The sequence below is a fragment of the Doryrhamphus excisus genome, linkage group LG12, assembly GCF_037039965.1.
Source record: "Doryrhamphus excisus strain RoL-2023G ecotype Guam linkage group LG12, RoL_Dexc_Guam_v1.1, whole genome shotgun sequence".
NCBI lineage: Eukaryota > Metazoa > Chordata > Actinopteri > Syngnathiformes > Syngnathidae > Doryrhamphus > Doryrhamphus excisus.
Genome location: NC_136368.1, coordinates 8,083,514 through 8,107,126, shown reverse-complemented (window position 1 = coordinate 8,107,126; position 23,613 = coordinate 8,083,514). Strand labels below are relative to the sequence as shown.

General features: G+C 40.3%; 2 protein-coding genes across 2 annotated transcripts in view; one reads left to right on the top strand and one right to left on the bottom strand.

Moving 5' to 3' along the window:
* The first annotated feature begins 696 nt into the window (after positions 1 to 696).
* LOC131135434 (ras-related protein M-Ras) lies at positions 697 to 14,944 on the top strand. The gene is made up of 6 exons (XM_058081262.2): positions 697 to 856; positions 7,903 to 8,169; positions 9,292 to 9,445; positions 10,092 to 10,191; positions 10,368 to 10,447; positions 10,797 to 14,944. The coding sequence occupies exons 2-6, from the start codon at positions 7,977 to 7,979 to the stop codon at positions 10,894 to 10,896; spliced, it is 627 nt and encodes a 208-aa protein (XP_057937245.1). The 5' UTR covers positions 697 to 856; positions 7,903 to 7,976; the 3' UTR covers positions 10,897 to 14,944.
* Positions 14,945 to 17,827: 2,883 nt separating this feature from the next.
* Positions 17,828 to 23,613, bottom strand: part of LOC131135432 (alsin-like) — a 33,458-nt gene continuing 27,672 nt past the window's right edge. Inside the window, exons 36-41 of the mRNA XM_078795421.1 lie at positions 22,028 to 22,210; positions 21,801 to 21,846; positions 21,660 to 21,721; positions 21,369 to 21,518; positions 19,988 to 20,084; positions 17,828 to 19,706 (exon numbers count right to left, since the gene is read on the bottom strand). Of these exons, the coding sequence (XP_078651547.1) occupies positions 19,668 to 19,706; positions 19,988 to 20,084; positions 21,369 to 21,518; positions 21,660 to 21,721; positions 21,801 to 21,846; positions 22,028 to 22,210 (577 nt within the window). The 3' untranslated portion in view covers positions 17,828 to 19,667. The remainder of the gene's footprint in view (positions 19,707 to 19,987; positions 20,085 to 21,368; positions 21,519 to 21,659; positions 21,722 to 21,800; positions 21,847 to 22,027; positions 22,211 to 23,613) is intronic.

Below are 23,613 nucleotides of genomic sequence, written 5' to 3'. Positions count from 1 at the left end.
TGAAATGATCCAAAGACAACACAAAACTAATCTCTCTAAAACAATCCTGGCAAACTCCTGTTTTGTTCCAGAACTGGCAGCATTTCTCTCATACAGTTGTTTTGGTGCTTTGTGTGTGTTTTGTCACATGCAGACGTTTTCGTGTGTTTTTTTTTTCTCTTGCAGAGATTTTCCGTTACATTTGTGTATTTATAGTTTCCGGTATAGATCATTACCGTGCGCGTCAACCCACTATCGGCCGCAACACATTAGATTGCCTGAGCAACATACTACTAAAAAAATCACTAAAAGTAACGATGGCCAAATTCATTTTTTAAAATCTCTTCTTGTGATAGCCCTAGAAGTGTAAACAAATAGTTAGACGCTTGAAGCTTTCCATCCAGTGAATAAAATGGCAAAAAAAAGTCCCCTCGCTCAACCACCACATTCTTTTTCTTCTTTTTGACTGGACTACCCCTTTAAAGACGTCGCTTGATGGCGGAACAGTCCATTTCACCAAAAGGGGTATCCGTTCACTACTACGTGAGATTTTTAAATATTTTACGTACAAAATGGAATTAAAAGAACATGTATTTAAGTTTCTCTATGTATTATACTGAAAGGCTACACATTGAGCTAAAAAGTATTGTTCAAATACTTCTGAGTGATCGCAAAGAACATGTTCACCCCCTTTTGGGCTAGTCTATTAATAGCATCAGCTGTTGCAATACAAAGATGAGCTACTCGACGTATTGTTCCGCAGATGTGGGAAGCCCGACTGTGGCTAGAGGGCGGCGGTAGCGCCGGGAAGCCACAAGAGGCTGAAAATGAAGATTACGGCGCTTTGAGGACTTCTTTTAGCGTTCACGTCTTATCGGTAAGTGGTCGTGCTACTGAGAAAGACGATGGAGGGGAGGAGGCGTCTGTTTCTCGCGGGGTAAACATCTACTGATAATGCTGCGTTCACGTCTCTTACTACTGGTCGTATGAAGTGCTACTTCAGTGGGATGATGTAGCTCAGCTTTTGTATCGAATATTTCCACTATTGACATCACCACTGATGGCACATTTGCTGCACAACTTACGTAGACCGAGGACGCCACTCCAATGTGTTATCCATGGGCGGTTGCTGCACACAGTCGAGCAGCAGACGGACACTGAACGGGCCTCGTTGTAATACAGTATATATATCCTTGTCATTAAGAGTCCCGAATTATAATGACTACCATATTAGTTGAATACTAACACACGCCGGCTGGGGGGAATAGATAGGTTCTTGTTGTATTTAATCACAGGATGAGATCATTCAGAAGCAACACTCGGTCACCAAAGGGAGAAACACGCACAGTAGCAAAAGGCTTCTAATGAAAGTATACCTGTAATAAGAATCAAGGTGCTCATTGCCTTGCTTGTTGCATCACAATGTGGCCTACACATGAATATGACCACTAATAAACTTACACATGAAACAAATGATGTTGGGTAACTCACACACACTCCCAGGATGTTCCTTACAGCATTATATAATAATGTGTTAAAGCACTGGGATGGAGACAATCACCCTAAAATATTATAATCTAATTATATATTGGCAAGATCTGCATAGTAGGATTCCTTATTTAAAAATGGAATAGTTTATGACCTTCTAAATAGTGTTTAAACATCTTGACATGAAATAGCACCTTTGCACCTGTATTACTCAATATCATAGACATAATACGGGGAAAAAAAGATGTTTAGGACATAAATAAGGCTCATGCCCAAGAATGTTGCTGCAAATGTGTTCCAGTGAAAGGGGAGCTGATTGGGGGTTAGACAGGAAGTGAGGTCGGGGGTTGAGTTGAGTTTTAGCTTGGCGTGGGTTACAGCTGCAACAATAGCCCATGTGAAACTTTATCAAAATGTCACCATGCAAAATATTATTTTTTTTTTACCTGGAATTGTTATAAAATTGGGTGCCCAGTCTTTGGTGTACCCCGCCTCTCGCCATCACAAGCTGCTGGGATAGGCTCCAGCATCCCTGCTACCCCAGTGAGGATAAGCGGCATAGAAAATAGATGGATTAGTAATATTTGAGTTAATTTATCCAGTTTTATGCTTTAAAAGAAATACTTTATGCAAAAATGTCAAATGCGTGTAAATATGTCTACGTGATAGAGTCAAGCTGTGAAATTTAAAGTGTGAAGTGGCAAAGGATTATTGCAATTCCTAACATTTTAATTTGTTTATTTATTTTCCATTATTTTTATTACAATAAAAGTGGCATACATATTCTGGACTAGTATCTCTTAGTATCTTAAAACGAGAGAATATGGCGTTTCCATGGTCAGCCGAGTAATGCAGTTTGTCATCATGGAAAAGTACTCTATGCCCAAAACCTTACGTTTTGGTCATGAACTAATCGAACAATCATGTGTTAATATACGTAACTGCAATTACATGAATCTAACGGCCACAATGTAAAACCTTGTCAGAAGCCACTTGACTAAAAAGCTAATGTTATGCCAGCCAAACAATTACAACCACCGAGTCATTCTAGTCCTCAGTCTGCTGGGGTAGGCTCCAGCTTCCCTGTTAAGCAGTGATTCTCAGCTGGTGGGGTGCAACTCAAAAGTAGGTTTAAAGCATTTTTGCTTTCAGCAGGTAGCGGGTCTTTGCCTGGGCAAAAAAAACAAACAAAACAGATGTCCACGAACGTACCTCGTGTTCTCATCTGTGCGATTCACTTGCTACGCCGTGTGAGGTGTTTATGTGCGACCATGTCAGGATTGAGTGAGTGGGGCAGGACATGGAGTAGAGTCCGTCTGACACACAGCTGTAGATATCTGTTGGCGAAAAGCCCACCTTAAAGAGAGAGACTGCATCTCATGTCACCGTTGGATGAATTACCTGATATTTAAAGGAGTTGAAGTTTCGTATTTTCATGACATCATCAACAGGAAAACGTTTACTTGTTGGACATGGTTCCGCCTCTGACCAGTCTTTTGTTAGGTAGATGAGCCAGAATTGTTTATTGCCTACCATTCCCTTGAGGGCAGCTTTGTTAAAAAAAAAGCAGGCTTTGCTACACATCTTAAAATTGGAGAAGCACTCGGCTTCCTACATTTTTTTGGATCAGTCTTTGATACTTTGTAGAACCTGTTGGAAACTTGTCATTCATTCATTTTCTACCGCAGAGGTAGGGAACCTATGGCTCGGGAGCCAGGTAGGGCTCTTTTGATGACTGTATCTGGCTCTCAAGCATTTACCACAATAAAAATGTATGTTTGCTAACATTTTAAAGTAAACATCACAGAAATCACTGTTAAAAATATTAAAAATCAACAACTTTCTTATGCATTTTAATCCGTCCATCTATTTTCTACTGCAATACGGCCGACCATATCTATCTTTCCTGATGATATTTTCCAGGTCAAACACCAAAACTCGATTATTACTGGGTAATGCGGTAGTGTACCTCGGTCATTAAGATGTAAATGTAAACTTTCCTCCTTTAGTCAAATAGTCACCTAGCTAAAGCTGCAGAACCAAGCCTTCTGGCAAAGATGGCCAAAAGAATGAAATATACTGAGTATGGTGCAAAACCATGCAGCAGCAGAAGTTGCATTAATGGCAGCAAGTATTTGATTTATTATTAGACACTGCGCTGCTCACAAAAGTGTGCTGGCCACACCCCATTGGCGTGGGGTAGTGTGCCTGGTCTACATAATTAGAGCCCATTATATCTAAAACTGTTGGTCTTACATAAAAATGCACACATTTTATTGCATTCAATGTTTAAAAAAATGTATATGGCTCTCACAGATACACATTTTAAAATATCTGGCCTTCATGGCTCTCTTAGCCAAAAAGGTTCCCGACCCCTGTTTTACCGCTTATCCTCACGAAGGTCGCGGGAGCGTCCAGTCAATCCCAGGGCACATATAGACAAACAACCATTCCCGCCCACATTCATACCTATGGACAATTTGGAGTGGCTAATCAACAAGCATGTTTTTGGAATGTGGGAGGAAACCGGAGTACCCGGAGAAAACCTACGCATGCACGGGGAGAACATGCAAACTCCACACAGAGATGGCCAAGGGTGGGATTGAACACAGGTCTTCTAGCTGTGAGGTCTGCGCGCCAACCACTCGACCGCCATGCAGCCCTGTTGGAAACTTGTCTTGTATTTTTGATTCCAAGTGCTCTGGCCATTTTTTGTGGAGTTGTATGGACATATATGCTGAAAATGGTTCTATATCGCAATCCTTAAAAAAAAAAAAATCCTGGATCAACCCCAAAATGTAACCAGTTCTTCCAGGTCCCATTACTGACAATTCCTGATAATTTGATCCAAATCCATTCAGAACTATTCCAGTTATTCTGAAGACAATCAGAAATCAGATAACGCCACCAAAACACCACACTTGTGCTGAAGATTTATCAGTTTGTTTTTCTGAAGCCAACCGGCAACCCTAGCATGACTGCCTATAAAAATATGTTAGCACTGTAGCTCACACTGCAATAACTGTAATGTTTGTTGTTCATTCTTGCATTTGATATGTGAGTTAAAGCGTTGTAAGTCAAAGGTGCATAAAGAGCACAATAGTGCTTCTTCAGTCCTCACATTCTGGGAGAGAAACGTAACATTCTGTAACACTGAACACCTAACCTGCAGTCTGTCGACGTAGATGTGCCAACAGCTCAAACAAAAATGAGACTCTAATTGACACGTCTTCGTCTCAGTTAGCATGCATGTGGTTTTATCTTGCAGTAAAAAAAAACTCAACAGGAAGTAGCTCCAGTGTTACTTTTTTACTCTGCGTATTCACTAAAGTAACTGCCCAGCCTGAATAATGCTTGAGAAGTCAAATAAGTCGTGTTTCTCTTCCCCCACATATCTAAGCTATATCCCTTCATATTTTATGAAACATGTTGATTGTTTCTTTGTGATAAGTACAGTAGCTATTAAGTGTTTTTAAGTTGGAAAGTTGGAGCGGGGTTTTGGCTCTCACAAATTCTCCTCGTACTGCTCACACTGACTGTCAGGCTTTGGAAAGGAAGGAAACATCTTCCTTCCTTTCATTGTGCAGCGCAGGACAAGATGGCCTGTGGCCAGCTGACAGCTGCTTCCTGGTCGCATGGGAGTCCACATGGGTGCAAAAGCACAAAACTGCATTTGTACCAGAAAGTGCCCAGTGGTACAGAGGTCCCATTTTGATGATGTTTTAACTAGCAACTGGCTAAAGCTTTATGAGGGCCATACATGAATGTTTTAACACGGTATAAAGTGAATGGAAGAGGTGTGGTCGAAATAAGTAATACATGCAAGTACTGTACATACTTTGAAGGATAGATCTGGCAGCAAATAAAGAACCTCAAAAACATTGTGTTAAAATCTGTACAGTAATCCCTCGTTTATGGTGGCTCATTGGTTCCAGACCCATGATCTGCATAGTAGCATTCTTTATTTATAAATGAAATATTTCCATAGTTGCAGCTAGGAAACCCTGTTCACGGCGTTCTAAATATTATTAACATTGTCAACATTGAGTCCTCTTGACATGAAATAGCATCCCTACAGTCACATTTACACTCATATTACCCAATATAGTAGACATAATATTAGAAAAATAAGCCGTTTCAGACATAAATAATAAGACTCATGCTCATGAATGTTGCTGTATATGTGTTCTAGTGCTAAGGCAGCAGAGTGGCGGGTGGACAGGAAGTGACATAGGGCGTTAAGTTGAGTATTATCTTGGCGTGGGTTACAGCTGTGACAGTAGCCTGTGCTGGGGATTATACAGTAACATTACTGACACCTACTGACCTGTGTAGAATACTACCAGCTCTGTGGTTATCGACACAATGTTCCCCTTTGCCTCCTCTTTATTGTGGTGGCAGCAAACGCAAACTGAGACGAAGTCTAAACCAAGATATGCCGGCGCCTCAAGTGACATTATAGATAACGTTTTTTTTTAATTCACTTTTAACTGTGCTAGCACAAAGAATCATTTCGCGCTTCTCCATCAAATCCTCCTGTGTTATTGCTTCATAATTCTTCACGCTGTCAGTGTGCCTTGCCCCTGCCCCCACTTCTTCATTCTTTCTGGAGTGCTCTCCAACGCTGTGGCCTGCTGTTGCGTGAGTGTTGCTCCATAATAGCACAATTGAATGACACACAATGAATCTCTGCTGTCATTTTGGTAGACTTTGGCCATACGGGCGTCCCGGCTACAAGCATTTCTGCATACGAGTGAATGTTAATACATGACTGTATTAACAAGGTCAGCAAATGACTTAAGCAGCCTGACTAAACGATACAATGAATCATTTTTATGTGCACAATTAAGGAAGGAGATGCAGGGATTGAGCTGGGAGATGAAATTACTACTTTTAACCACGATGGCAGTAACCATGGTTGCGGTATAACAGGAATGCTTAGCTGTGTGTGTGTGTGTCTTGTGTGCATTTGTGTGTGTTGTTGCTGGCAGGGCTGCTCTTGTTAACCACTGGCTTCAAACTTTGCATAGGTGTGGTGTGGAAAAACACTGCAGCATTTTTTACATTAGCATTAGCATGGTTAGCAACCGAAAAAACAACAGCACAAGTTACACGTGGAGCACACAACGTAATGGTACCACACGGACTATACAGGTGTCAGAGTAGATGCATACACACTAACATACAGTGCATGCTAAACAATACAATTTTATGGTCATTTATAACCCACAATGCAATGCCATTTGTATTATATTATGCCTCCCTCATACAGTTCATGCATCCAGTGCTGCTCAATTCTTTTCTGTCGTGCCCCCTCCCCCCTGCCCCCCGCACATAGGTATGAAAGTGAGTGGGAATGATTGTTTGTCTATATGTGCCCTGTGATTGGCTGTCCACCAGTCCAGGGTGTACCCCGCCTCTCGCCCCAAGACAGCTGGGATAGGCTCCAGCATAATAATGACCCTAATAAGGATAAGCAGTATAGAAAATGGATGGCTGGATAGAAGGAGCAGAGCTTGGGGGGGCAGAGAGCTTATCTGGCTTAGAGCCACGACCATATAAGAAAGTGTGCCCCTCTGTGACACCACAAAGGGGCAGTTTTACCACTCCTTTTGAAACCGATCGTTTTGAGTCATCCCAAAATTCTTTCAGGGCTCATTTCCAAATGCGTAAACCTCCTCATCTGAAACTTTTCCGACACGAGAATACAACATTCCTACTACACTTATAGGTCAGAAAACTATTACAACTTTGTTGTCTCAATAGTTTAACTTTATTCCTGTAAAATTACTGCTGATTTGTGTTTTGTTAGGTTATTTTTTCTTGTTAAATTATATTTTTAGAATGTGCTGCAGGCCAAAACAAAAACGGCTATAGGCTGCTAATGGCCCACGGGCCGCACTTTAGACACCTTTGGGATAAGCGATAGAAATGAATGGCTATGCTGTTGATGGAAGCATCCAAGTGGTTCGGAAGCATAAATGGCACAGCCTGTGCCTTTGTAAACCCTTATGTCATCCTCCGTCAACCACTGAGTAGACTGCCAACTCACAAACAGATGGACAAACACATGTAATGCTCCGCTTTTTTTTCCCCTCACAGTTTTGTTAACAGTTCAGCCATGGCGGAGGACTGTCCTCTACTAAATGCCATTCTGGTTGGTTCAAGTCCCTGCGGGAACCATCACTTGCTTGTGATTGTTAGGGGGTGGCAGATGTTGAACAAGCCTGGCGGCTGCCACCGTTCGTTCCCTTCAGACCAAAATGGCCTTCTAGACAGTCTTATTGTTTTTTGTCGTTCACCATCTTCCATATGTGTAGAATCTACCTCCATTTAAGCTTACTATTACACTATTTTGGTATTTCTATGGTGAGAAATCTTAACACCTCACCTCTACCGACATCATTGCAGTCTTCCGTCTGTCTTCCATTACAGGCCAGTGCATCTCAGCTGCCACACGCAGGCCGCCTTTCCACCTCTATCGCCGCTGCCGCCGCTGCGTGGTAGCCATGGCGACCAGTGCTGTGCCGAGTGACAACCTGCCAACGTACAAGCTTGTGGTAGTGGGAGACGGTGGCGTCGGGAAGAGCGCACTCACCATCCAGTTTTTCCAAAAGATCTTCGTTCCGGATTATGATCCCACCATTGAGGACTCTTATCTTAAACACACCGAAATTGACGGACAGTGGGCCATACTGGACGGTGAGTGGAAGCAGCGGTAGATTAGGTACCGTGAGGATGCTGCATTAGTGGCGTGCAGACCTCGTACCTAGTAAAGCGCTGTATTGACCCCAATATATGACTGTATTGTTTTCTTTAGAAGACAAGACTGGAATAGAGACTTAGACATGCAAACCAGGAGGTGGTCAGAGCATTTCTTCCCATCACTTACACACACCAGGGACTGGGAGAGATGCAGTGCAACTCTTTTTGTGCAGCTAAATGACATTGACCAGTATTTTTTTCACTTCTGTTATATTTAAAACTTTTTGGGGGGTCTTGTGCAAAAGAGGCTATTTTTTCCTATCCGTGTTGATGCAAAGTGCCCCTCAGACAGAAACCGTTAGGCACTGCCGGGATCGTTTGGTCTGGCTGTGAAAATACCTAGCCTTGAATACAGGAAGCTAGTGTAAACACAGCCATATTTTTCTGAACAGCCGCAATGTCGTAGATTTCGCTGTTTTATTTTGGTGCTGGGAAATAATGTGTATTACAGATTTATATATTCATCATATGGGCCCCAACTCTACTGCGCACGCTACGGCAGCTGAGAAGGGATATTAAAGACACCACCACTTCTTGCACACATAGTATACATAGTAGGAATTGTTATTGTTGTTTGGGTTTGACATGGACGTCTAAAAAGTGATGGAGCGGAGTTCAGGGTTCACGGAACGGCCGTATTTGTGTACGGTGGTTGTCAGGTCTGAATGGAGACCCAGTGAGACCCAGTGAGCAAGGGTAATGCTCAAACAGCCAGTTTGTATAGTACGGAGACAGGCCAAACTGACTACAATGGACTACAATGAGTAAGTCAGTATTTCTTATAATTGACCAGAGAGTCGTCCGGCATTTGTGACGTCAAAAATTTGAACCTGAACAGATTCTTTCCGTCTTGCCGTACGACTGCCGCAGACAGAGCAGCACCACACTTAGCTGGTGTGAGCCTACAACAGGCATTTCAATCTAAAGGAACGTTTCCGGTGGCCAACATAAAAATATGCATTTAGCGTGACCTTGTATGACCATTTTGTAACTGGAATAAGTCAGTAACATGGTTTTGTTTGTGTTGTTGGGGTTTCGGTGCCATGTGTACCCACCCAGTGCTGGACACAGCAGGCCAGGAGGAGTTCAGTGCCATGAGGGAGCAGTACATGAGGACGGGAGACGGCTTCCTCATTGTCTTCTCTGTGACGGACAAGGCCAGCTTTGAACACGTTGACCGCTTCCATCAGCTAATACTACGGGTTAAAGACAGGTTAGACACCACGCACATCTGGAAAGCTTAGCAGAACACCAGAGCATACACACACACACACACACACACACTTTTTAAGCATACATCACTACAGCTGCTTCAATGAAAGTGAGTGTACTGCATCATTGGTGAACTGAAACACTATTTCCATTGATAGCTAACCTTACATTAAACCTCAGATTCCTGATTCACTTGCATGGCGACGACTTTCCTTTTCTTTGTCGCACTACCCTTTGGGAGACATACAGTCCAAAAAGTTCCGAAGCGAAGGTTGAAACATAGCATAGCATCTGCAACCCTCCAAGTATGAGCCAGCATGTGGCAAGAAGACACATTGCCGTGAAACGGAATGTTCCTTGAAAAAAGATCAAATCAGTCAAGTAGAACTTTGCAGCATCAGCGGAAATGTTTGGTGGGAGGGGCTGTCCTATCACAAGAGTTAGGGTTAGAGGGTCACTCCCCCCCCCCCCCCCCCCCCCTTAAAGTGCACAACACAGATAACTAAAACATATAACTCGTTTCTTGAAAAAGTCCCCTCTCTAACCACAAAAAAGGAAGTGCCAACACTGTGCAGCCACATTGTACTAGCTAATGGATATGTTTTATTGATGAGATATAAATCATTCTGTTTGTTTCCTCCTCCCAGAGAAGCCTTTCCTATGGTTCTGGTGGCAAACAAAGTGGACTTGGTCCATTTGAGGAAGATCACTACTGACCAGGGCCAAGAAATGGCTGCAAAACATAATGTAAGTGTATGATGAGCTAATTTGCCATCCCGGGTCCGTGGCCTGTGGCACATTCTCAAAGTATCATATAAGAACAAAGTTGTTGAAATGTATATATATCCTTGCTGGAGAAAACGTGGACACCCCTAGTGGAAGCTTCGCTTTTCATTTCAACAAGTATTTGTTGTTGCTTTCAGATAACTTATATTGAAACCAGTGCCAAGGATCCTCCCATGAACGTGGATAAGGCCTTTCACGAGCTGGTCCGTGTTATAAGGTAAATCTGGGTGCTTTCTTTTCGTCTGTGCATTACCAGCATGTCCCCATACGTTCATAACACATTGGAAGGTCCGTGCATGTCGCTTGTGGTTCCAACTCTGTACAGTAGAGGGCAACGTAACTCTACTTTTTAAGCACAGCCCATTGCAGTGCATGAATGCAACTTTACGCCTTCAAAATAAAGGCTTGCCAGTCAAAGAATACAGTTAGAAATTGTTTTAGAGTACATGTCCACACACACACACATGCACCAATTATGCAAATTAGATGATGGGCAAACCACGGCCGTGTAAAATTTAGCATGAAACAAACAATCTCACTTTTTCGCCTTTCCCGCCCCCTTTCAGGCAACAAGTCCCAGAGAAGAACCAGAAGAAGAAGAAGAAGTTGAAATGGAGGGCAGAACGTTCCGCAGGTTCTCACAGGCTCCACTGTGTCATATTGTGACCTCCTTCGTCCTCGAGCCATTCCCACATAACACACACACACACACATATTTTGGGATGTCAGGGAACTCCTCAGCAGTCAGTTACTACTGGAGCACAAAAAGGGAGACAAGTTGGGGTCGGAGCAGGTTTGGGTGGATGTACAGGAGGGGTCTTTCTCCTCCTCCATTTTGGCCCCTTTTTCATCCCAGCCCACAGCCCCTCCATGTTAATATTGACCCAGAAGTACCGATTTGGTGTTTGGGGGGGGGGTGACATCACAAAAGTTTTTTCTGGAATACTCCACCCACCCCACCCCATCTCACCAGGAAGAAGAGCCCCCGTATCGTCTGTGAACTGGTGCTTGTTTTAGTTGTGTTCTCTCTGCAGAGTAGGCGTGGGGGGGTGTGGCTTTGTGATATTTGAGGAGGGTTGAAGCTCAAGCGTCATGTGGTCACATGATCAGAGGTGGAAAGCTATGTGGAAGCGAGCGGAGACGTGACGCCAGGAGTCCGTATTATGTTGTGTGAGCATTGAACGTGTGTGTGTGTGTTATCAGCTGTGTTGTTGTCGTAAATGGAAGGTCGCTCTGTGTATGTGACCACATGTTCATGCCACAACGCAACGCAAATCAACGTGAAATATTCCCTTTATAACAACAACTATATAGTTCTGCTAAACTCTTTCAAACATTAATTGGAGTATTAGGGTCACACTGAAAATAAAATGATAGAATAGTTCAATTATGACGAAAACAAAGCAGAGTCTTATGAATGTAATGTAACATTACACATTATTTCCTGTTATTGTCACTTTAGTCCCGTAAAAATTAAAACTTTTTCTTGGAATAAAGTGACTTTATTTTAATATTGTTACAATTTTTTGTATTATTACAAGTTAATTCCTGTAAAAGTACTAGGGATGTTCCCATCAGGATTTAAAAAAAAATTATTCTGATCGGGATTTTATGCTACCGATACCGATAAGCCATGAGAAATCATGCCATGAAATCGGCCGATACCAATACCGATCACATACAGTACATGCAGTGTAAATGTTTCCATGTACTACTGGCTAGATTGGGGGTCACCAAATGGCCTGAGACGCTCAGTTTTATTTCAAGCCAAACAAAGCCGCTGCCTGACGGATGATCACATCGCAAGCCTCAAACTCACCACACCCGCCAAATGTTCGGCCCCAAATGCCACCCCAGTGAGACATTTTTGAGGCATGTTTTGCAGAGTGCAAAACTAATCCCTCTCACAAACACTGGAAGTCCCCCACACAGCAGACATGCTTGTTCTGGTTTAAATCGGGGTTTTAAAGCAAGTATCGGACAATGCCGATCGATCGGTACACCCTAATAATTACGTTTCTTGTAATATGTGAATTATTATCCTATTAATATTACACCTTCATCCCCAAACAATGAAAACTTTTTCTTGCTATTTAATGATTTAATTCTCATAAGTTTTTCCTATTACAACAAAACCAAAATCTGTTTATTGTCAGAAATGTTTGTATTACAAAGATTACAAATTTAAGGCCATAAAATTACAACTTTATTTTCAACTTGACTTTATTCTCTATGTTTAAATGTTTTATGTATTCATTCCAAATTTCATTCCTGTAAAAAAACCTTTGTAATATTACAAGTTTTATCCGATTTCAACTTTATTCCCATAAAACAAACCGTTTTTCTTATAATATAATATAATTTAATATTAATATTACAAATTTAGCCACTGCATTTTTGTGTGTGCGATGCAGTGACTTGGTTCTTTTTGTTATTATTACAAATTATACTTATTTAATATAACAAAATATGGATTTAGTACTTGTTCTTAGGACTCAAATCTTGCAAATCTGTGACTGTATTTGTATTGTATTATTATTATTTTGTCATTTTCGCTGTGGCCCTAATACTCCTTCATAAATTTTTTGGTCTTTTTTTTCTATTTTCAAAAGAAACTTTTCAATCTGCTTAGTTTGTGTTTTACAGCCTCGCTGTGAAAGTGAGGTGTCGATACGAGCATTTGCCAGTAGGTGGCAGTGTAAACAAGCTGTAATGCTAATCCTCATAAGGAGATCAGGTGCTAGCAGGCTCCAAATGCCAAAATGTCCATTTTGACTTTATTTTCTTGTACGTGGGAGCTTTGCAGACGGCACCCATGAATTCAGGTTGAAGTTGTGAGACCAATCAGTAAAAAGGGACAGCACATATTGAAATAGGAGCCTACCTCCAGGAGGCAATAAGACGTCGAAATACGACAATATGACGCTTAAAAGGGAGAGTGTGTATGGGAACGTCCAATTTAATAACCTATGAAATGGCTCGTACTGTTAACGCACTAAAACAATTTTTGTCTGAATGGCGTTCCGTCTATCAAAAGAAAATATATTTGCACTTTTTAATCCGACGTCGCGATGTCTTTCCTATCAAGGCATGTGGTCTACTTTTCCAATCTGTAAGAGAAAACGAAAGGCACGCTCCAAACACTTTGTGAATGTAAAGTCAAGAAAGAAAACCAAGCAGCAAAAAAGTGATGTAGTGTTTGTGTGAATGAGTGGATGCTTGTTGTATTACAGAGAATTTGCAACAAGACCAAAATTGTTGTTTAGGTATTAAAAGAAGCCAATAGTGAAGGGCGCACACATTCACCTCAGCATGAAAGAAAAACACCAACCTCAGTCCAGGAAAAGGAAAAGGAAGGAATGATTAAGCATTAAAGGGAAGTACACCTTGTACCCAGTTTCCAATATGAATGTCTCATGTTGCATCGTGTAAGTTTGATACCATTTTGTATTATTGATATGAAAGTGTCTTTTTAAAACAATAATTTATTCATGGATGTTACCTCAGCGTGTCCCAGACCTGGACAAAAAAATCTATACAGTATATACCCGACCTTTTTTTTCTTTTTCTTTTACGGGGACTTAAGATGGCGTCTAGACCTTTCTTTGCCTTTTGAGCTCAAGCATGATGAGACATGAGGACAAATGTGGACCAAGTTGGACTTCAGTCGTTACTGGAATGGCCATGTTTGCTACCAGTGCATTTTGAATGAAGAATAACCAATGAAGTACAGAAGATCCCTGCTCTTGGCGGCCATAAACAGCCCTAAAAATGACCATTTTTGACACTTTAAATCAGGGGTGTTTGCGGGTCACAGCTGTTTTTTTTAATTGGCCCGCAAATATAATATCATATACAGGAATGTCAAACTACAACAAGGCGGGGATCTACTGTATTTGTCTTCAGCACGTCTGTGTGAGCTAGCGGGTGGTTAGCTTAGCCTGGCAGGAAAGCTAGGATCTGTCTGTTGAAGCGATGTAAACGCCAAAGCACTTATAGCCTTCATGCAAAGGTGTCCAAAATGGCCCCCTAGCTAGTATTTTATTGGACACGGCCATATTTTTTCAAATTAAATGAATGCATTAATAATTTCATATCCTTTAACACACAAATGATTTCATCAAATAGCTTAATGTAGATTGACGCACATTGGATTGGTTTTAGCATCTTTAGAATGCTAACAGTTTTTTGCCTTGATGCTATGCTAACTAAAAACTGCTTCTAGGCCTTATGCTATATAAAAAAACAAAACAAAAAAAAAAACACAAAACAGTTAAAATAAAGAAAATGCCATGTTTTTTTTAAGTTTAAAAAAAAAACTAATGCAAACCGTTTCTTGTTAAAATCTTATCCGAATGCTAAGCTTAAAAAATGTGGCCTTATGCCACGTTCAAAAAAATCTTAGCCTAATGCGATGCCAAGCACTGGTTTTTAGCCCATTTGCTTTGTTCAAAAAGACAGCTAACAGTTGTTAAAAGAAAACAATCTTAACCTAATGCTAATTTCTTTCTTTCCCTTATAAAGTACAATGTTAAAATCTTTGCCGAATGTGAAGCTTTAAAACCATTTCTAGGCTTTATGCTATATTAAAAAATATCTTAGCCTTATGCTAACAGTTTCTTGTCTTGATACCGTATATTCAGGACATGCATCACTAATTTGATGCAAAGCACCTTTTTAGCCTTACTACATTAGCCTAATGCGGACAACTGTATTTTGCCCTTATGCCAAGTACAAAGAAAACCCTTGCCTAATGCCAACTGTATTTTGCCCTGATGCAATGTTTAAAAAAAAATGCCAAACTCCAGGCTTTAAGGAATGTTTTTCAAAAAATATGCCTAATGCTAGTAAGTTTCTTGCCCTAGTGCTATGGTCAAAAATCTTGAATGCGATGCCAAGCCCGTTTTGGCCCTAATTCTATGTTAAAATAACCCTGGCCTAATGCTAACAAGGGTTTTTACTCCCATGCTATGTTCAGTATCTTAACCTAATGTGATTCCAAGCACGTTTTTTTTAAGCCCTAAAGCTAAGTTTAAAAAAAAAAATCTTAGCTAAATGCTGTTTCTTGCCCTTTTGCTATGTTACAATCGTAGCCTAATGCTAAGCATAAAACCAGTTCCTAGGCCTATGGTTGGCAAGGCAATGGTAAAACAATATCTGCGTAATGTGATACCAAGCAACTGTTTTCAGCCCTTTTATAATGGGAAAAAAACCCTTCAGCCTCATGCTAACAACTTTCTGTAACTTATGATATGTTAAAAAAATAGCCTAATGTGATGCCTAGCACCAGTTTTTCCAATTGTAGCCTTTTGCTAAGCTTAAAACTGGTTCCTGGGGCTTATGCTATGTTTAAAAAAACCTTACCCTATTACTGTTTCTTGCCATGTTATGTTTAAAAGAGGAACTGTTTTTAGCACTTATGCTATATTAAGAAAAACCTGAGCCTAATGCTAACAACTGTTTCATGCCCATATGCTAACAAAATGTTTCTAGGCCTTACGCTAAGCTATTAGCCCTTGTTCTATGTTTTTTTAAGTACCCGTTTTTGCCCATATTCTAAACTACAGTTTCCAGCCCTAATACAACTGTTTGTTGCCCTTACATGTATTGCTAATTGCGCTAATGCCAAGCTAAGAAGCATAATGTGCTTCCCTTATGCTAAGCTGAGCTACTATCTTAGCCACACAGACAAGATGCTGTCCAATGACTCCTCTGAGACCAAACTAATGTACCAACTGGGTGTTCAATTCATACGCACCATTATTTTTAAACAAGGTAACTTTGAAATGAATATGTGGTACAAGGTGACACATGCTGATGTTTGTGTAGAACCGCTGAAAGTCAGTTAAGTGTTGTTAAACCCTGAATGTTAATGTGAGCTAAACTGAGCACTTTTCTTTTCACACATTATCCAAAAAAAAAGGCCATTGTAATGTTTTAGGTTTGTATTGTTCCAACAAAGAAAAAGATTGATTTTGAGTTGTGCCACTAGTGGTTAAATGTGTTTGTTGTCGTGTATCTGAGGAGCTAGTGGAGGTGCATACTGTGCCTTTTTATCTAGCCTCAGGGGGCCAGCAAAGAAATAAAAGTATCATTTAAAAACAATGTACAATGTATTGATGTGCTTTTTCCCACCCACTTTTATCCCCTCTGAAAAATCAAATATATTATTCCATTAAATACAAATGTATGCTTTATTTCGCTTGTGACAAAGCTGTTAGAAGTTCAGTAGGCTTTTAAGTACTTATGCTAAAATGAAACATCAGCTTCATACATGGCAATGAAGTTATTAATCTCTGCAAGTGTTTTGGTTGATTTGTTGGTAGACAATAAAAAAACAACCTTGTTAAAATGAAGTGAATCTATTAAAGGGACTGTATGCTAACAAAAGAACACAGGTAGCTAGCAAACAATGTACAGTGGAACCTCAGTAAGGATGTTTTTCAGTTGACGTTAAAAATTTTTGCAATGTTTTACGTACATTTTTCAGTTAGCATACAATACGGTGGGTATCTTGTTGTGTTATTAATCCATGGTATGCTTCCAACTGTGTTTTTAATGTATCACACAACGTCAGTAGCTTCTAGCAAATAAGCTAGCTTGCTCAGTCATAAAATGGCAACTGGAACAGCGACGTACCCCGTCTATGTCGAAATGTTAACACAAAACATGTTTATAGTTAATACATACAAATGATAAAGGGGATGAATGATTATTAAGGTTACTTTTACCTTGACTGAAGACATGATTCTGGATGTGAGATGACTTATTATGCTCATTTTGCGACCCTTTGTATTGAGTTGTGGTCTCCTATAGAGCAGCTACACACAAAAACCCGCACAGAAAACATTTGGGATTTTCCAGAATCTGCACCTATTCCAGCTGTATTTCCTTTGATTTGTGCTTCCTACCAAAACGGTCTGTTTTTATTTTTTTAAATTTATTTTACACCCACGACCCAGCTCCGGGCATGCCTACTCCGCAGCGATTGGTCACACGCCCAAAGTGCTTCCTAACTCCAAAGGGGCATTTTTACCACACCTCTTGAAACCAGAGCATTTTGAGCCATCCCAAACTTCTTTCAGGGATCACTTTCATGTTCGGAAACCTTATCCAAAACTTCTGCAACATTTTTTTCCCTTGTAAAGTAAAAATTTTTTTCTTAATATTTCCCCAACTATTTCAGCTTTATTATTGTCAATTTTCTTCCTGTAATTATGATTTTATCCACATAATATTTTGATTTTATTCTGGCAACATTATACATTACAAACCTAATTTTCCCCCCAAAATATCATTTATTTCCTCATAATGTTATGAATATTTTTATATATATATTTCAACTTAATTCCACTAAAATTATACTATTTGTTCCTCATAATATTACAATGTTATTCTAGTAAAATTACAACTTTTTCCTCATTAGGTAACTTTTTTTTTTAGTATTTTGACTTTATTCTTGTAAACTTATTGCAGAAGTTTTCTTATGAAATTATATTTGTGCAATGTAGCGTAGCTAAACTTTGCCAAACGTCTATCATTTAACAGGTAGAGGTACATTTAGATGGTGGTGCCATAGGCAGCTGGACAAACCCACTGCATTCTGATCCCTTTAATATGTATCACTTCAGTGATTATACAGTCAGCTTTGAAACATCAACACGCGATGCAAATCAGCAGTCAGCAGTAATACTTACATTTGCATTTGAACTCGTATCCACAGTGATACACAAATGTGATGGATTTTAGTCATTTGCATAATGATGCGCAGTAGTTCATAAAAAAGTACTGAAAAAGAAAGTGCCATTTGTACACAATACAGTACACAAGAGGAGCGTGTGCGTGCTTCCTGCTGTAGAAGTAGAAAACTAAACTATAAGCCTTTTCCCTTTTCCTGCATTTTTTTTACAAATCCCTGAGAACACAAGCAAGCCTTCTAAGTGCTTCTCACATGGTATGTACATTGTCTCTTTATCTATATTTTACGTCAATACTGTTTCGTCTGTAGCTGCTTGGACATAAAAGGGATTGTTTATCAAAATATTAAAAAAAGAAGAGCATTAAAACATAACAGTTTTGTTTTTTTTTGCTTAAAAAGCAAATGGTCATATACTGTGTCGTATCCCTGCACATTTGTGATTCAGCATTCAGGACACGCAAATTTGCTAATTTTTTGTAAAAAATAAAAAAAAAGATCTCACAAAATAGTAATTGCATTAATTATGTGCCTCTTTTTTTTTAGTTGTTTTTAAATCTTCAGAACACACAAAAAAAGATTGTGGATGGTGGTCAAAATTCCAATAAAAGTAAGACTCTTCATCTTCTCTCATCCCATAATCTTTTAAAGTTTACCTCGCTACGCTTCACTCATTATTTTTTTTCATCAAACATTTCAATTTCGCATTTAGTTCAGTGGTCCTTGAACAAGCCATAATTGCGTGTCATGAGAGACGAGCCTGACGACCAGATTGCTTCTGTTCATCCATCATTCATTCGTGCCTTGTTAAATGTATTTACTAAGTGTGTAGGGCATATTTAGGGATGAAAATCTGAGGAGAAGGTCAATGTCATGCTAGCAGAAGTGTCTGGAAGGGGAGTGAGCCCATCCATCCATCCTTTTTCTATTGCTTATTCTCATCAGGGTCGTATGCAGGAGCCTATCCCAGCTGTCTTGGGGCGAGAGGCGGGGTACACCCTGGACTGGTGGCCAGCCAATCACAGGGCACATATGGACAAACAACCATTCCCATCCACATTCATACCTATGGACAATTTGGAGTGGCCAGTTAACCTAGTATGTTTTTGGAATGGGGGAGGAAACCGGAGTACCCGGATAAAACCCACATTCACGGGGATGCCCAAGAGATTCTCAAGCAGGGATTCACACCCAGGTCTTCCCGATCTGGGGAGCGAGCCGTGGTCAAAAATAGCGTGAGCAACTTAACCGCAGCGAAAAGTGAGAATGTACTGTATTTGAACTGCAGCAAAAACTCCATAACTGACATCAACACTTAGGAATTTTCTTTGCACTCATCAACTATTGACTAAACTGCCAAACTACAATAGAATTTTCTTATTTATTTTACATTGAATGTTATTAATTTAATGTCATTTCTTATTTAATTATTTGCATGATTGCGTTGGATAATAAATGTGTGATTTCCATTCACTTAATGTTAATGTGGTGTTTTCTGGTGGAAAGTGACAACAAAAGAAAAACCAAAGATCCCTCACTCATTTCAGTGTTGGACATTGGCCATGTGACCAGACAGGAAGCATATACAGTAAATGTGTGTGCGCGTAGAACAGTAAGAATGGTGAGAGTGTCTCGGCAGAAGTGCTCAGAAATACTTGTTGGTAGTACTGGATGAAAGAGGTGACACTGGTAACTTGGTCCTGGTCGCTACAAGAGGTTGTGCCCATCCTTATCATCACAGCTATATTGTGGACTCCAGCTGGATCTGGATGTAGCAGGCCTGTCACACACACACGGAAACGTGAACTGTGTCAAATTTCAAATTAAAGGCCGCGAGTTTGCAATATGCTACTGTTGTTTTGTCAATCCATTCATGACTACCATACTTATGTGAGGATATTTTCTTCAAGCCAAGATCATAATGTAGGGTAACTTAGTGCACAAGGCGGGTGTCACAATAGACCCTACTGCAGTACACTATTAGTATTTGATATTTTTGTCTACTTCACAAGTTACATCCAAAATGATATGACAGTACAAAGTGTGTGTACGTGTACTTACCTTCAGTGTAGTTAACATCAGTCCCTGCTCCCCATGCTGAAGATTGGGATCCATCAAATCTTCAATCAGACTCACTTCAGCTCCCAAATTCCTGATCCTGAGCAGATACAAAAACTGCAAGCTCAGTCCCCAACATACAACAGGGTGACCCTAAAAATCCAGAACCGCCTTACCCGTTAATAATCAGGGGGAACGTGGGAATGGGCTACGGGAAAGTTGTCACGTTTCACACATAATATTCCTTCAAAACAGCGTTGGCTTCCTTACAATGTTACAAGTAATTCATTCATTCATTTTCTACGTCTTATCCTCACGATGGTCATCCCTTGTTTATCACCAGAAGCAGAAAACGTGTTTACAACCTTCTATCTATCTCCTACCTTCCTAATATGTTTATTTTAACATTATTAGCGCCCTCTAGACATAAAATAACACCCCTCATATTGCCCAATAGGATAGACATGATAAGCAATAAGACATAATATAGACTCACACATTAGTACAGAGAAAGTTCCTCGTTGTTCCTTTTTTACTTTCAGTTTCTGTGCAGTACTTTCTCTGCTAGCTATTGTCTCATCAATGTAACGTCATGTAACATTACTGACACCGAGTGAGTGCATATTACTACATATCACAACTTGTCTTTCAGTGTATTTTTCTGAATGCCTTATATTTGTATTTTAGTTAATTTGGGCATTTTTATGCTTAACTTTTTATTAGACAAAAATATGTTATAAAAATGCTTAAATATACATATTTTTGACTAATAATAAGCCACATTCAACCACAAAACAGCAGAATTTATTAATATATTTTTGAAAACTGTGATAAGAGTGAAACCACAACATTTGAAGCACAAAGTAGTGGCAGCACCATTCATTCATTCATTCATTCATTCATTTTCTACTGCTTATCCTCATTAGGGTCGCGGGCATGCTGGAGCCTATCCCAGCTGTCTTGGGGCGACAGGCGGGTTACACCCTGGACTGGTCGCCAGCCAATCACAGGGCACATATATACAAACAACCATTCCCATCCACATTCATACCTATGGATAATTTGGAGTGGCCAATTAACCTAGCATGTTTTTGGAATGGGGAGGAAACCGGAGTACCCGGAGAAAACCCACACATGCACGGGGAGAACATGCAAACTCCACACAGAGACGGCCGAGGATGGAATTGAACTCTCCTAGCTGTGAGGCCTGCGTGCTAACGTCCGCCATGCAGCCCGTGATGGCACCATATTTGTTTAAATGCCTCCCTGTTGACTGACTAGTCCACACATTTTGTGTGATGGTGAGCAGGAGCACATGAGTAGCTTTGGTGAGCCACATGTGGCCCATGGCCTGCCTGTTGAGGACCCCTGTGTGTGTGTGTACCTCGCCCTGAGCACGATGTAGAGAAAGAGCGGTAGCAGGTCATCCATACACCACAGGAAGTCACCATCCTGCATTGGTTTTATTTCCTGTGTCAACTCCTCAAATGTCCTCTGGATGACCAGAAGTTTGTGTGCTGGAGTGAAGGTGGTGCTAAAGGTGTGACAGAAAGGGGACAGTGAGTTAGTGTGGAGGCATTGTGTGTCATATGCAGCTTCCACACGTCCATTTTCTATACCATCTGGCCTCACTAGGTAATGTAAAGATATTTTCTCATGAGGTAAATAAAATTACCTGATTTGTTGTAGTGTCTCGACAGCGCAAACAAAGCTGACATCTTTACTGCTGGATACGATCTGCCAGGAAAAAGAGTGCACAAAATAAAACTTAACAATGGATACCAGAGGTGATATCAGTACTTGAGAAATAACTGACCTGCTGTTGCTCTCCAAGAACTGACATGCACTTTGGCCAGAATTTTCTAGAGGTTATTGAGGAAAAAGGGCTAATCACGCATCGCTCCGTACACCTCCACATGCTCATGATGGGATCCAACACAATAACGATAATCTTGTGGCTTCAGGAAGATGATAACTCTGATGCTCTTGTATTGTATCAGGTTTATTACGTTGAGTGTGTGTGTGCGTGTGCGGAACACTCACTGCTGTACGCCCAGGAAGCTGAGCAGCGACTGATCAGGCTGCTTGTTGAGTCGCAGGATGCGCTCCCAGTACTGCAGCTCCTGCTGTTCGTCATGTAGGCAGTACAACATGAACAGAGGTGGATAGAGTTGTGGGAGGAGCAGTGGGAGGAGCAGAGAGGAGCAGCTCACTACTGTGACAAAACTGAAGGAGGAACAAGAAGGAATCAGAACAATTTGTACGGTAGTAAAACATTTGGTGTAAGACAGAACTTAAAGTGTACACAGAACACATGGAGGATGTACTGTATAAAGTATAGTAATAATATGCAAGAACAACTCCTTGTATCCCCTCTTAAAATGTCCTGCCAGATCTTGTAACAGCGGAAAGAATCCATTAACCTCTACATCAGGGGTCTCAAACTCGCGGCTCGTGGGCCAAATGCAGCCCGTGAGACGCTAGTTTGAGGCCCCCACCTTGATACCAAAGTTTAATGTTGAAATGACAGCTTAAAGCTGTGTGCACCCCGGACACAATTAACATGATTTTGCCCCGCCCATACTGTTACCCTACCCTGTTACCCCACCCTGTTTTGCTTTGGATTAGCAATGAAGCTAAAGGCTTATGACACTGGGTATAAATAAATGCAGGAAAAGATTTGGAATAAAACGGAAAATACGATGCTAACTTGCTAATTGGGTCAAATTATTAAGTTTCATTAATGTTCATGTTAAAAGTTAAATAACTGTTAATACTGTACATTTGAATCTGAAAAAAATAATTTCTCTACCAACTGTATGTGGTTTCTTATGTTTTTCTTATTTGCTGTTTTATTATTATTTTACTTATTTCTTACTGATTGATTGATTTATTGTCTTTATTCTTAATGTGTTTATTTATTTATTTTTTATCTTATTTTGTGTATAGAAAAATAAAAATTAAGATATTTGAGAACAGTGGAATGTTTTATCAGATATTTTGGTGTGGAAAACCGGAACCAAAGTACTGAAAAAGTGTAGGGTATAGCAGAAGCAAAATTTATTTAGCTCCGGTGGCCCCCCAGGTAAATTGAGTTTGAGACCCCTGCTCTACATTGAATAATATTTATCCTGTTAGTGCCGAAAGTCGCTATCTTAAATAGAACACTAAACTAAACACAGCAACTTAACACTCAAAAGGTATACCTAATACAGTAAACCTCGGATATACCGGATTCAATTGTTCCCACTGGTTTTGTCCAATATAAGCGAAATCCGTTATATGCGTATACCGGAAAATGTCCATTTTACGCATATATCGGATTTATATCCGTTATAAAAAGGCACTTCCTTGACTATGTTTCCAATGTACCTGGACTGGGCAATGAAAAGAGACGTAAGGTAATGAGAATTTAACTTTATTGGACTCTGAGCATAACAAATTGTTAATTAAGCTAGGCCCTGTTATGCCCGTCAGGCCTACGTTATTTCCAATAGTGAGGTTAAGATCTCATTCACTGCTGTGCTAGTATTATTGACGTCACTCACTTTTATATTTGTCCTAAATCTGGAGCCAGGAGAAAGACACGATGCGGCCATCCGAAATATGTGAGGGAAATTGGAACGGGA